Raw genomic sequence first — 15,699 nt, 5'->3', positions numbered from 1 at the left:
AAGCAGGAAAAGTTGCACTGAAATACAAGTTTATGTTTGAACGGCAGAAATTTTTATTTGTGTTCTATTAAAATATATAATATAACGAAAATTTAATAAAATAAATAAATCAATAAAAATAAAAATAAATTTAAATATTTAGAAAATGCTGAAATATGTCTTATGCCTTCCTAGATGTGACTAACATAACATCTGATAACTAAACTCATTCTAATTCGCTTTGTAATAGTCCAATGTCCTGAGGACTGATGACAATAGTTCTTTAAAATAGGCTTATTTGCTTTATTAGAGATTCAGTAAATAATATTGTAGGAAGATAACTCTACTCATTTTACAATTAGGCTTACTATAAAAATATTTTATGGGGTGTTATAGTTCAGAATTTTATACCATATCATGTGGTTTCTTAAATAATTTCTTGCATTCTTGCCAACATAAAACACTTTGAAGCAAGCCTACGTCTGATTAAAACTTGCATCTAACATAAATAAAGCTTTAATTAAGCCTAATGCACTACATTACGTTTTATATTTAAGAACACTTCTGTTAAACGAATCAATAGTTCGTAGCCTGCGATGTTTCAAGTCTCCGGGTAGCGCGTATTTAATTCTTTTCCTCACTGTGAAGATATTCAGTCGCCATTTAAAAAAATCACTTAAATAATACGTATTTCACAATTGAAATGTTTGTAGTGTTAGACGGTACGCGTGTAACTCTACACGCAGACGTTGAGTAATTTTACATTTTTACGTTAAAAATGTTCAGTAAGATATTAATAAATGTTTCTAATAAAAGTTATAGGCCTATGTCATAATAAAGTGTTAATTTTGAGTTAAGTTCAAGTTTCTTAATAATTAATTTCTACTTTTCAGAAAATAAATTATTTTAAGTAAAGTACTTATGAGTTAAGTGACTTCGCCTGCGTTAAGTAAAGTAATTTAAGCTCTTGAGAACTGAACCTGCAGCTTAAGTTTAAATTTCTTAATATGCCTATTTGATGGGTCCCTCGATCGATACCTCAATCCATAGTTCTCTTAAGTCACTTTGTTAATACACAACAAATGCAAATATTTTCGCCGTGCGATAGAGAATTGTAGTCACGCCTACGATCATGTTAATCATATAAAGTCATCGCGAATAAGGGAACAGGGGAATAAATAAAGAATCGGATAAACCAAAGGTAAAAGTGAATGGATTCGATATTTTCATTAGAATACTTTGGACAGCTAAATCGAACATCAGTTGCATCTAACTTTATTGTATTTTTTACTTGAATACGGGCTTGGAGAACTATTTATGTAACCCTATAAAGAACGACGCCTGTTTTGAGGTTTAATAACTCTGGTTTTGCCCCAGAGTGTATGTCTCAGGGTTGTTCATAATTAGTAGAATAATTAGCGACCATTTTACTGAACGGCATTGGCTGGAGATAACAGCTGTTTAAATATATATTATTTAATTAAAATCTCTGTCAATATTTTATTTATTTGTAATTTATTAAACGATGATGTAGATATTTCAGATTATTTGCTTGTAGCCAGAATTATAGAATTATTAATGAATTATAAATGAAAAAAGATAGGTCGTGGAGTGATTGAAGGTACTATCGCGAAGTTTGATTGGAGAGACTGGGGGAAACCACGAAAATCCTCAGGTTAGCCGGGCCCCAGTCCCCGAGATTTTAACCCCGGGAACTCCCGAATAAGAAGCAGGAGTGCTAACCACTAGCCTAAAGGCTGAGCTTCTGTAAGAGTTGACGTTTGTTAAAGCTCCAACCTTCAGCGATGATCCGGTCTATAACACACCTAAGACACGCACTGAGTGAGTTTCTACCTGCCGTAAGTCAACATGTCGCTGCTCTGGCGTGACAAGGGAGGCGGCTGTTAACTGTTACGAAAATATTTGCGAATTATACTTCATTCAGGCCGTTGTGTCTGAGGAAAACAAACAAACCCAGTTCCTGGTCAGACACGGGGGGAAGACCACTCTAGTTACTTAGCAGAGAAAACAGAACTCCCTTATCTCGAAAGGAATGTGGAGCAGTTTTGAGTGAAATTTAAAAGAATGTAAGATTTGAGAAGTTTACCGACGTTTCAAAGGTCTTTTCTGCCTCCATCATCAGGACGATGATCGTCAGACTACAAGGCAGCCATCTTTATAAAATAATTATTTTCCCACATGGTCTAACACACAACGAGAAATATTATAACAGTTTTAGTCATTTATGAATAACATAATGAAATATGAGAGTAACTTACCAGTAACATTTAGCTAATATACGGAACAATATCCTTGGTTTATCGCCGTATATTTTATAACAGAAATCTTAACGCAAAAATAAGTTGCGCCTGTAGTTTGGCATTACGCCCTTAAGACATGGTACAGCACAGATAAAACAACACGCATTTTAACCTCGGCTCCTGATGTAGATAAGTGATTGGCTAACTCCTCACGCTGGATGCACAGCGAAGCCGGAGAGAGGAAATTGTTTCTGCCGGGAATCGAACTCGGTTGTCGAGCCTGTAGGCCATTGATGGTTTCATAATAAAAATATCTTAGTAATTCTAAATACTGTATCTGTCTTAAATCCAGTTAAATGTTTCATTTGGAAAGGTTTCACGAGTTGCGTCCCAAACTTTATTTTCCTAACTTTCTATTCTAGTTCGTACAAAAACGCACAGAATTAAGCAAATAATTTTATTTCACTGCTATTAAAAGTTTTGACTGTGGCGAATGAAAAGATGAGTTGTTTCATATTTAAATTTCTTTTAAATTCTAATACACTTTTCTCTCAAGTAAGCCGTCAAGAACGTCAGTCTTGCACTTAATGACGTAAATATGATATTTTATATTTATTTAAAGAAAAATAAATATTTTTATAAATATAAACTTTGATAAAATATATAAGATCTACATGATAGGATATCATAGCAACAAAATCATGAAACTATAGTATAGCTTATAATAAACCAATTAAAAACTGTTATTTTCCAATTTAAGTTAAATCCAAAACGAACTCACACGCGTTGTTACCGGCATGAAATAATTAGCTACAATGTTGCTGCCAATTAGTCCATTGTCTTAGTATTCACAGCGAGGGGACTGATTATTAATCTCGTATGTCATTATCTTTTCGTATTTTGATTTTCCACATTTAAGGCATTCAATCTAAGAATTATTATTATTTTTGTATCAAATATGTATAACTACGCGTTGAAAGTTTTAGAGCCAGATAAATACAAATGTGTGTGTGCTTACTAGATTCTTCTAGGACATGGTACGATCTAGAGGCGCAATGTTATGGACTCTACAAGGAATCTTCGTATTCCTTTCCACTGAATTTATTGACCAGTTGAGAGACAATAACATTTTTAGGTGTATGAGTACATAAGTGTGACTTCCATGGGGATAAGTCTACTTGGTTAGTTTCACGTTTAAGTACAAGTTAATTCTGTTTAATGATGCAACAAATTCATGTCTGTACGACAGATAAATCTTGGTCTTTGATCTGAAGAGAACGACTTAAAAGTACGTACAAAACTACATAAATATGTTCTGTAAAAAAATATACAATTAATATTCCCACGAATATATTAAGACAAAAAAAATATTAGTTGAATGCCTGAGTAGCACCCGACGCCCTCAGTACACGCCACAAGTAACCAATTAACAAACGAACAAAGCTCGCGTGATTATCACTTAAAACGTCAACACAAAGCGTCATTAAAGAATTAGTCTTCAAGTGGGGGAGGGCGTAAGCAGACTTACGTCTTGTCAGAAGCGTTTTGGAAGCCTCGACGCCACATCTACGATTTCATCGACTGTATTTAAAGATGTTAGCGTGAAGAGAGATTTCGTCTGCAGTCAGTCAGCAGAGAACATGCTGCCTCCATCCGTCTATCACACCACATGAGGAGACGCCCCATCGTACAACCCGATGACGACAACTGTCCCTCAACGCCACCCGGGATATTTGTCACTCGCGCGCGAGCACAGGATCGGGCTGTGTCGACACTTAGAACATTTCATGGCGGCTAACGAAGTCTGAAACTTTGGTTTGACAGAATTTCGACGTTGATATGCGAAATGGTTCGCTTATTACAGAGGCTCCGGTCGGAAGGCCGCTCTCCATCAAAGGAGCGAGGCGTGGGAACATTTCTTTTCATCGTCACTAACTAACTAACTAACTAACTAACTAGGTGGCTTAGGGATTCCGAAGGTTCATCATCTAATTAACCAAAGCCAAAGTTTTTTGCTGATATCTGCTAAACTTTGATTTCTGGTGTATGAAGTCTTGATTAGGATTCACGTAGTGTAAAAATCAATCGCGGTTTCAGAACTTCATGAGAAATTTCGCAGCTTTTGTGACCATCAAATGTTTTTCATATCGACATCGTAAAATTCACGGCCCTACGCACAAACAAAGGTTCGGGCACAGAACCTCACTTTTTAGGGTAAGAGACGATGAACTTAGGCGTCTATGCTGTAACGTGCTTTTCACGTCACTGAATGGGGTAGTATTTATTATGTTTTACAAATATATATATATATATATATATATCAGCTCTTACTTGAAGGAGAATTTCGCTTTATGTATTTTATTATTGCCATTTTTAAATTAATAATATTTTCCCAAGACACCACAAAAATAGACTTACAAGCCTATATTTTATTTTAAGCCAAATTACGCTATGTTTTAAGGAGTTTAAATTTAGAATTTTTAAATGTTCTACGAATTTAAGTATGCTAAATATGTCCAGAGTTTATAATGATTAGATCTGCATCCATATTTCGTAAGGGTGTGAAGACTTCCTGATGTTTTCCGTATGATGAGATGATTAAGAGTTGTCACAGTTTCCTTAAATTATATTTTATTGTAACAAACTCTACAAACGAACAGCAAAGCAAACGGAGTAAGATAAAATGACTAAGGTACCAGAGATGTTACTTGGATTTACAGTTTTACTAAACGTCCAAACAATAATGCATGATTTTAAATACTGAGTCGTATAAATACTCATAATTTTTTATCTTTAAACCTGTATTTTTAATCAATTCCGATTATTTAAAAACTGCTTAACTTAGTTTTTATTGAAACTTTAGATTATGTCAATAAATAATATGTGTGTAATACAGAAAGATTTCAGTAGTTTCTACGCGATTATCAATAGGCTAAATGTAAACTTGTTAAAAATCTTTACATCTGAAGGAGGAATGTATTACACAGAAATATGGAGCTGTAATCATGTCAAACATGCTCTGGTTAGGTTAGGTGTGCTACGAATCTAAACTACGAACGCACGCTAACCTAACAACGTGTCTTGAATGTTGATCATGAGTTCGATGGAGGTCTGGATTGCTTTCATAAAAGACAGTGTATTGATGTGTACTACCAGCAATAATTTACTAGTGGATTTTTTTTTTAAAAAATGGAAGTAGAGTTTTGAAAAACTAGTAAACTATGTCTTTTCTTTATCGTCGAATCAGCAAAAAACAATCGATAAATAAAATGGATGAAATTTCCTGTTTTCCTGTGTGTCGTAACATGACATGTGCAGAAATGTATTTCAGTAAAGGTATTTAGTAATAAATTAACCACTACTTTATGGAAGTGTGGCGTATGCTATAGACATTCTCTTATCTGCTTACTGAATAAATTCTGGCGTATAATACGCGTTTTCTATTCCGCGTAACATGTGATCGAATTCTATTAAATAGACTTTCTTACTTGCTTGGGAGATTATAATAGGATGAATCGAAATATTTATCGTTGTCCGTGATTATCGATACAGTAGAGAAAAAACAATGCAATACTCAAACAAATCACAATTATCTTACAAGAAATACAATTTTATTAAGTTTATTCGGATACTTGGGTCTACGTCACACGGATATTCTTACACAAAATAAATGAATGCCATTCTTTAAAATCCTTTCTTAAATAATTCCGTTTAAATAAGTACACACCATCTTAAAAGGTTTATTTATCAAACATTGTGTATATCTGTCTGAATACGTCTGAAGTTCAAAGCAAGGATTGTTTGTAAGTCTTTATCGGGTACTGAGTTTTGAGATCAACGTCTTATTAATCTTCTGGGCCGTTACTCCGCTGTCTGGAAGATATTTTAGGAATCACCTCTTAAACGTCGGTAAACTTCTACCAGGTTACACGGTGCAACAATTCAGAAAACAATCATTCTCACTTTTTTAATAATTTTAAAGTTTTCCAATAATATTTTGTGGTTTGTCTATAGAAAAACATTCATCTGAACTTACAATTTTGATTATTCCTGTACTGAATCATGGAATTTACGAAGTAAAGATTTAGCTACATTTGAGGCAGAATCAAGTAAGCCTACGCACTTGAAGTCCTTCCTTCGAGCGCATGGAAGGAACTGTGACGAGACAAGAAATTTCAGACTTGTAGAATCCACAGGCAGAAATGCCCGCGACCAGTCTTATCCTATTAAGACACGTGTTTATTACCATATTAACTTGTCAAATGTGTAATTTTTTTAACTTAAATAATAAAACGATAGCAAAATATTTTATTTACAGACCATCAAAAATTTGCAGAACAAATTACGACTGCTTCTAAATATATGTGTGCGTATATTGTAATGAAAACTCTGACGAACTTTTAGTTTTTAAGGAAAGATCTGACGTCTTTAAAGCGAATTAAATAAGTGACTTAGGAAATGTGTCGGTGAAGTCATAATCGCGTGGCTGGTTGCGAATTTCCAGGGTGAGGAATCCAACTGAAACTTCCCGATTCAATACGTAGATCTTAAAAGTCTTCATTATTATCCGTTCTTTGCGAGAATTGCATGGGGAGAATTGAATTTGGGGCTTTCAGACAACACGGAAAAAGATCCCGGAAGACAAAGTGATATTCGCGTTTTCCTTTTATATACGAAGATGACTCTAAAATGTTAGTTGTTGTCATAGAAACAGCTGTGAGCAGAAGTAAAGCGTCACTCAATTGTTTCATGAAATTTTGCTGTTAATTTCAACAAATGTAATTCCCTACTCGTGTAGTGTACGTAGTATGTGCGCAGGTTAGTTTACGCAGCGGGTCTGGTCTCACGTGCGGCTGTTACAAATACGTGGCTTACGAAGAATACGAGAATGCAATTTTTTTACAGGATAAATAATACGATTTCTATTGTTTGCCCTTATTTAGAACTGTCTACAGAGATCGTGCACGCGACTTGTTCGAGTCGGGTGCCGCACTTCAATTGTTACTCCGAGACAAATCAAATTTCCCCAAACAGACGACGTAACGTGACCTGCGTGACTGGGTCGTAATATTCGTCCTCCACTGTCACATATTTATGTCTTAAGCACTGATTGTTGCTTCATTTAGGAGACGAAACATTTCAGGAAATTATTATTCATTTTATCTACTCTGAAAAATAAATAAAAAAGAATCACGCTGTATAAAAATAATTTCTGTTTCTTCTGATTTGTTTTGTATTGATTGAAAAAATCGCGTCTTACGATTAAAATAAATTAATAAATTAAGAGAGAAGTGTTTCAAGACAAAGTCCTCGCTGTAAAAAGGATAAATCTGAAACGATTATGAATATTATTCTTTTAAAAAAAACACAAATATTTTAAAAAACAGAAGACTAACCTGTATTAAATAATCAATTTGACAATATTTTGATTCTGAAATGAGATCTAACACATTTGAATACAGAGAATTAATTACAAATATTTAAAAAACGAAATTTCACTAATAAAAAATAATTGGATTTGGAAATAAATAGTTGAAAATTGGCAAGTTAGGGAACTTTATGGATAATTACGCCATAGGCCTACATTTACGAAAAGCTGGGCATGAAGATGGAATGTGGAACGTAAAAAATTGATTCAAAAATTTTGACAAGGAACCCCGTGAAAGCTGTGACTTGTAAATCTGACATGCAGAGAGAGAGAGGGGGAGGCGTAGAGAGGGGAGAGAGAGAGAGAGAGAGAGAGAGAGAGAGAATGGCATAAAAGATTATCACAGAGATTTGAATGCTGAATATTGCCAGTAAACTCGAACATAAGAACTAGTCAAATAAAACTATGCTTACAAAAATCCCTTCGATGTGGCAATAGAATCAACGCCCGAAACGTCGTTTATACCAATTGTGCCTCCGCAATGTAATAAATCGATAACTAATAATTTTAGGGGCAGCCTATATTAGTTCAGATTAAGCGAAATGAAGCCAATGAAACATAATTATTGCTAATGTTGTAATGGAAGCAGGCAACTGTGTTTGTGCTAGGAGTCTGTGTTGCTGTCTGGATGGAAGGCCTCGGTCGCCTGTTGAGATTTATCAACGGTATTTATCGTACACAGCTCACAACGAAAAAGAAAAATTCACTCTGAAACGAAATTTGTTGAAATTGGACGAGATTACCTAAAAGTGTCATCCAAGAAGAAACGTTTTAAGACATCCCCCGCTCTAATAAGACACATCACTGCGCCATAAAGTAAAAATTTACGTTACGCAAATCAAAAGAATGTACACATTAATTAGAAATCAATTGTCTGCAATATGTCAACGAAATGACTTGGTTGAAAACGTAGACCTAAATATCTTTATTTCTTATATACATGAGATTAATATATTAGAGAATAATATTATTACAAATTTTCTATCAATCTTATACTAAAAATATTAGATGTACTTAAATAATTTTTATTTCAATGATTTTGAAAATGTTTACCTTCAAACCACCTTCATGCTTATGTTAATGTTAAGTAATGTTACTCAAAAATCAGTTTTGCCTCCGTCTCGAGGCATGAAAAACGAAACAGATTCTATATAGTGGAGTACAAACGAAGTTCTGTGCAATGTTTCTAGGCATTTGAGTTTAATTATAACTAAGTATTATAATAAAATGACTACAATAACATCTTTAAACTTCGGCGCGTAGAAATCCGTACACACGTTCATTAAAGTAGAATAACTTTTGTGAGAAACATCATCATGAGTTCGCTATCAACAAATTTGTTAATTTTGGCCAGTTCCGGTCTCGTTTTTAGTGTTATTAATATTGGTTAATGCTGATTCGGTCTTCAGTTTACATAGACAAATTAGTTAAAACTGTCACTATTTATTAAATGTTCTGAATCACATAATTGTTTTTGGAATGCGGAAAAGCGTTAATCGGAGGCTTCTCGTTATGTAGACGCGAGTTCGCTTCCAGATCAGTGTGTGTCCTGAGAAATGTGTCTACTCGTATCTTCATATGCTTCGCTTGGTACTGTAGACCATACTCAGATAATTTGTAAGATTTTCTTGTGTTAATAATAGCGTCGATTGGACCCGGGATTTTCAGAGTAACTACGGGTGGTTTACTGAGTATTTATTGACGTATATAACAGTGCAATGTTCTTTGAGTGTGCCTTTATATAGCGTGAGTTGTTTTTACTGTGTCTTGAATAGAGACACTCCCAAAAAATGGCAGAATGGATAAGGTATTTTTAAGGCAGACACTACTTAATGGGAAATGAAAATAAGAAATATGGTGGGTTAGAACGTCTTTTGCTCTCTTAAATTTTCCTGGACACGTTTCTCAATAATCCAAAATTTATATGCGTGCTACACGTCTCAACCAATTTTTCCTCTTTAAGTTAATCGACCAAATAAGTTTTAATCTTAAAAGTTAGATTTTTGAAATTACAGACTTCGATAACATTATGAAATATTAACCCACTGTAGCGAAAATCACCTGTTCATTACTTAAGGCATTCAGTCCGTACCGCGAAGAAAACAAAGATCAAATGGTTAATGCTGTTTAAAGCAGTGGTATTCAACCTGGGGTACGCGAAGACATCTTAGGGGGTACGTGAAATTTTAAAAAAATATATTATTTTATGATAAACACTGAATAATCAGTAATGTAATTTATTTAATTTATTTTAGATGTAGATTATATACTACGTATAACTTGAATTATACACCAATAACTTTGGGGGTACAAAGTTGAAGAGAAATTACATCTGGGGGTACGCGAACAAAAAAGGTTGAATACCACTGGTTTAAAGAATCACACAAGACACACATTAAATACAAAATGAAAAGTACCGATTGCTGAATCAGGTGTGAGGTGCCTTGAACGTCGAGGTTTAAGGTGAGTATTGCAACACTTTTGTGTTGTCATATAAAGAACACCAAAAGCCTATAGATTCTTAATCGATGTATGTGAGATGCTGGACTATCATTTCTCGGCGCACACGAAGAAGTGCCTTTGCGCCATTGAATCACACAAGAGTTCAGAGAACGAGGTTTGGTGCAGAGTGAGCGATGCTGAGTACTGGGGGATGCGGACAGATGAATGACAAATCACATGGAGCAAAGAAGAGCCTGTCATCCGCTGTCTGTCACGACAGAACGCGCCTTCTTTCGGGTGTGAGTCACTTTTATCCGGTACGTCGTCAAATGATAAATATCACGACACAACTTCGCTGCCTCGACAGAACGTTGTTGGTTCACGTGTCACCATTTGCTTGACAGTTAGAAGGTAAATTAAATACATCATAATAGTAGATAATGTAACAAATTAGTCATCAGACAGGCCATTAGGACCAACGCCCACAATACGGAACTGACAACAAATTTTAAAGTTTCTGTAACGAATAGTTTTCTATTTGTGCAAAAAATCACGGAATGTATTGATTTGTTATAACATGATAGTATAATAATAAAATTTTAAAACCTGAATCAAATTATAAATTTGTGATATAAATAGTTAAATTTTTAGTAGTTTTTAGTATGTAAGAAGTTAGTTTTATAATTAATTTGTTTGAAGACGACATATGCGCCGACAAAATCAGACTAAATTAGTTTCAAATGACAAATTAGTTACTGCTTATCATTGCTACAAGTGATGTAAGACAACAACATTTTGTTTCATTCCAAAGAGGTATGATTCCTCCAGCTTTCTTGTTTGTCTTTTGATATAAGGTATATAGTTAACTGTATCCGTAAGGGAACGTGAGGTTTCAGTTTTCCAAAATGCAAGTGTTACAGGAAGTAAAATGTGAAAAATGCCATAACATGAAATACAGCAACCAGAGAGATTCTACTCAATTACACGTGTGTGTGCTCTTAATCCTCGTTACAGCGACAACTGAGAAACCAATTTACCGAAATTCACGCGAGCACTTCCAGTGTTACTTATCCAACGTTTGTGTTTACGAAACTTTGAAAGTCTCCAATGACAGGCCCTCAAAAGATGAAGAATTTAATTCAAATATATTCATCGCATTTGCACTGTTCTTATGGAATATATGATCAAGAATTACTAAGCATTAAGTCAACTGATTACTTCCTTACAGCGAATCACTACATCTTATTGCTGAATTTGTCACAAGATAAACCAAAACACGTTTTAATACGTATTTTTCACAATATTATAGTCATTTATGGTTAATTTTTTTTAGAATTTTTCATATATTATAACAATTAAAATGACCTCACCAGGAAAACATCAATAAGTTTTATATGTATATTTACTGACATATAAAACTGAAGTTTACCTTTATAGTATATGCGTTATTTATTTTGTTCACGGTGTAGATATTTGTCGATATGATACAGAAAACGTAGATTCACAGGCTGAACACATGAAAACGTGTGATTTAAAAAAATTAGACTTGCTCGTAATTCACTGCTCGGTTGTTTGTAATGCCTCGAAATCTTTATTACCAGATGAATTCTCGCAGTAATACACGTGCGTGCCTTGAAATAACACTTATGTGTTGCCATCATGCCCCGTTTCTCAAGCAGACCGTGTTTACTGTTCCATAGGTTCTGATTATCGCCGCTCACTTTTTGAAACCCCTGTTTTAATAGAAGTACAACTTCCTATTAAAATTGAACACCTCCCTGCATTACCAGTGCATTTAATTGTTAATCAACATAGTCTGCACGTCAGTGCACCTCACCCGTGATTTTAAATCAGTGTTATTTAAGTGTCGTTAACATTTTTATGAAACGTGTGGTCACGTGGCATGGCATTTGCAAATTTTCTAGAAGTTTTTCGTAATTACTGTAATTAAGCGGAATCATTTGCATAAAATGATCACGGTTACATTACATTTCGTCAAAATGTCTTACTACCAGAGTAACCGAGTAGAATTTTAAAATATAAAAATTGTAAAATTTAATGACTTTTGTTGTCTGTCTTGAGAATAACCTGAAAACAACCAAATTTAGTTTTGTTCTAACCCCCCCCACCCCCCCGGGGGACTTGAAACTTTTTTTCTATCTGTTCACATCTCATTCGTCACTATTTGACGTCAAAAACCGACACAAATAAAAAATGAAAGCTGACAGTGGTCGTTCTGTTATTTTTCAGGGGAGTTGCCAAAGCTGGTGAGCCCAACAACTTGCTCCCACAGACGCCTGGAGCGCTGTACATGGACCCGACAGTTCACTCTGTTCTCCGGCGAAAGCAACGACGTCTAGTCCGGGAGAACCCCGGAGTCTTAGTGGCGGTCGCCAAAGGCGCCAACCAGGCCATTCTGGAGTGCCAGTTCCAGTTTCGGAACAGGCGATGGAATTGCTCTACCAGAAATTTTCTCCGGGGTAAAAATCTCTTCGGAAAAATTGTCGACAGAGGTAAGACAACTTTATCATACGCGAAATGCTATAAATAAGACAATCTCCAAATGTCCTAGGTTGTTGGAGATTGCTGTCTTCTGGGTTGTCGTAGTCTGGTAGAAGTTTACCGACGTTTCAGAAGTCCCTGCTGCCATCATCACCGCACAACAACCCAGAACACAGCAATCTTCATACTCGCTGCCGTAAAATCCTCAAATCCTAACGTAGGTAGTTGTTTTCTGCAGAAGAATTTAGATTTTGTTGTCACGTTCAACTGCTTCAATTACTTACGTAATATTCTACATATCTTCCAACACTACATTAAATATATTTCCCTACATAACGATGACAATGTTGGCTTGGCTCCTGGCGTACATAAATATTTAGTCAAATATTCTTTAAATCTGGTAAAGCTGGCGGAGGTTCGTCGGTTGGAAGAAGGACGTTAACTCAAGTCGAAACACAGCGCTGAAAAGCGTGCAAATTCACAAAACCAAATCCATATTCCGACGTAACAAAGATTAGATTGTAATTCAGCGATAATTGCACCATCTTATGTTTTGAACGTTACTAATTTAAATTTCGAAAAGATGAGAGATTATTTTATCACTGATATTAGGATTATTGTTAGCATTAGATTATAATTTCAGGTACATTGATGTGTATTTAGCTGAATTGGTAAACTGAAATGTTTCTCCTAAAGCTTTAATATCGCAGCAAACGTTGAATGATTAGGAAAGTTACCTTTAGCTTCAAACGACACTTGCTGGAAGTTCCATCCGTTGACCACAGAAATTAATTTGTTTACGTAGATTCACGTACGCCTAAAAGGAGATATCACATTTTTTACACACTTAAGAATTTTTTATTATTATCGTTGACAATTTCTTATGGCATTTTCTGGGTCTTACATCGCACAGCTGCTAAAATTCCGAGTAATTATATTACGACAATTGAGTTGGGGCAAGGAATCCAAGCTACGGATACGAGAACATTGTGTATACACAGGAATATTACACACAAACGTGATAGGGCAAGGCACTGTTACGTTCTTTGTACCAACAAAGTAAACATCTGTTCTGAAGTAAAACTGGATTTGCACTAGATAGCCAGGGACATTGTCCACCCTTTGTCCCTTAATGGATCCCTATGTTGATGCAAATGACCGTTCACATGGATGTCGTGTTATTCTCAAATGACATTTTACATGGCTACTGAGACTTGAGAGCTTACAGAAACCGGCCCCAGGAAAAGTTACGTGGAGATAGGAAAATAAAGCTTATTATTTGAAGAGATTTCAAATGTTCGAACAAACACGATAGATCAAAGGATTCAGAGACCCGGAAAAATGACGTTGCAAGTTCTATCATGTGCTTTGTGTTGAGTATACACATGCAAGCCACTAATCCATACAAAATGCGTCTTTGTAGCTTTCAACTGTGTCCCCTCTCATGTAAACACAGAGCCAGTATTCTTTGTTTGGGTACATCTCATACACGGACGTGGTTCTTTCCTGTCCCTTGCGTATTTTCATTACTCTGAGCAATAATTACAAATCTTAACTGGACGCAGCATCAGACGGAAGCTTTCATGTACCACGATGACCAAAACGGAGTCATTCTTAAATTACGTCTTCTTCATATTCAATTGAAAACAACTCAACTTTTTTCCAGGAAATGCCATGCTCCTCTGATTTGATATCGGCTCACAGGCGTACTAGGATATAATTTTGAATTTAAACACGATTTTCATGTGAGAATGAATAGTGGTCTGTTACTAGGGGCATATCCTATGAACACAAAACGGCGAGGAAAATATTTGGAATTAATAAGGACGAAGGAATTTTTGCCATTTGGGTTATCAGAAAATACGATAGCCAAAGAACGAACTGTTAGATAGGAAACAAGAGATGCATACACAATTTTGATTGAGAATCACTTTGACTTTTGCCACTAATAACAACATAAATTATATGGGAGAGTAACACAATGAAGAAAAAGGCACATCTTCGAGAGAAACACTACCAGAAAAAATGTAACTAGCTCAGAATTGTCTTTGGTATTGGCGTTGCTGTCGGAGAGAAAGTTTTGACATCCGCAGTGTTAAAACTAGCCACTAGACATTTGTTGCTGATTAAAGTACAATTTAAATTACGGCATTCCACATTAGTGTTGAGACAAAGGTAATTACGTACGCGTACATTAATAAATTATTGGATATTTTCTTAAGTAAATCTCCTTTCTCACCCCTGTACTTGGTTCCGTGGCCACCCTGTGAACTGTTTCATACATATTACAGATTTAGACGTGTTTCACCGGCGTCTGGACCAGGTTTCCGACAGAACACCTTAGAATAAGTCACTCCCCTCAGCACTGTTCCATTTCATATCTCAGTGCTGCCAACTAACGGTAAATTACTACTCAACGCACTTGCAGTTTGTGTTGTCAAACTTTTTTTTATTATTTAAAACAATCTGATTCTTTATTAAGGAACCTTAAAGTACATTTACCGCCATGCTCATATCTAAATTATACGTTCTTAATAATTTTAAATGTTTGTACATCGGTTCTATAATCAATCCGACCACAGAGGGAAAGTAAAAATCGAGAAATTTATTACGACAGGTTGTGATAAGTGAAACTTGTAGCTAGTCTGGCTTTTGTCACTAAGAACACATGTCCTGGATAACGGAGGCACTTAGCCAATTTGTGTCTAACAGTCACATGTAATCTGTTAGTACACGTCTGTCTCTCCCCACCCCATCCTACGGCCATCGTCTGCGCCCTGAGGTAGCCTAGCTCATTTCTAGGTATACAAGCGACGAGATATCGTATTATTAAGTCTCAACAAGACCTAGATCGAAGAACAGAATTTTGAATGTAACCCAACACACAAAACAGTTAGGAATGTGTACTTTTATATAATTTATTTTGCCAATAAGATGAGGTGTAACACGCATAGTGGAATGAGAAATGGTTACAAAATTTCGGTTTGTAAACCTGAAAGGATGAGACAAATTAAAGAACTTATGTGTTGATGGGAATAATAATATTAAAATGTATCTTATATTAGAAGGATAGGATGGTAGAGTGAT

The 15,699-nt window shown here is 35.3% G+C and overlaps 2 protein-coding genes across 2 annotated transcripts in view; one reads left to right on the top strand and one right to left on the bottom strand.

Moving 5' to 3' along the window:
- Positions 1–15,699, bottom strand: part of Wnt4 (Wnt oncogene analog 4) — a 186,398-nt gene that overhangs the window by 84,212 nt on the left and 86,487 nt on the right. Inside the window, exon 2 of the mRNA XM_022061963.2 lies at positions 13,350–13,429. The gene's annotated coding sequence lies outside the window, so the exon portion shown is untranslated. The remainder of the gene's footprint in view (positions 1–13,349; positions 13,430–15,699) is intronic.
- Positions 1–15,699, top strand: part of wg (Wnt family member 1 wingless) — a 60,068-nt gene that overhangs the window by 3,706 nt on the left and 40,663 nt on the right. The window contains exon 2 of the mRNA XM_087357870.1: positions 12,361–12,623. Coding sequence (XP_087213996.1) covers positions 12,361–12,623 — 263 coding nt within the window. The remainder of the gene's footprint in view (positions 1–12,360; positions 12,624–15,699) is intronic.

This window comes from Zootermopsis nevadensis, unplaced genomic scaffold, assembly GCF_977971745.1.
Source record: "Zootermopsis nevadensis isolate Lab colony 2312 unplaced genomic scaffold, Znev_1.0 Znev_ptg000002l, whole genome shotgun sequence".
Classification (NCBI taxonomy): Eukaryota; Metazoa; Arthropoda; class Insecta; order Blattodea; family Termopsidae; genus Zootermopsis; species Zootermopsis nevadensis.
Note: the sequence above shows the minus strand (reverse complement) of the source record. Positions and strands in the feature narration are given on the sequence as shown.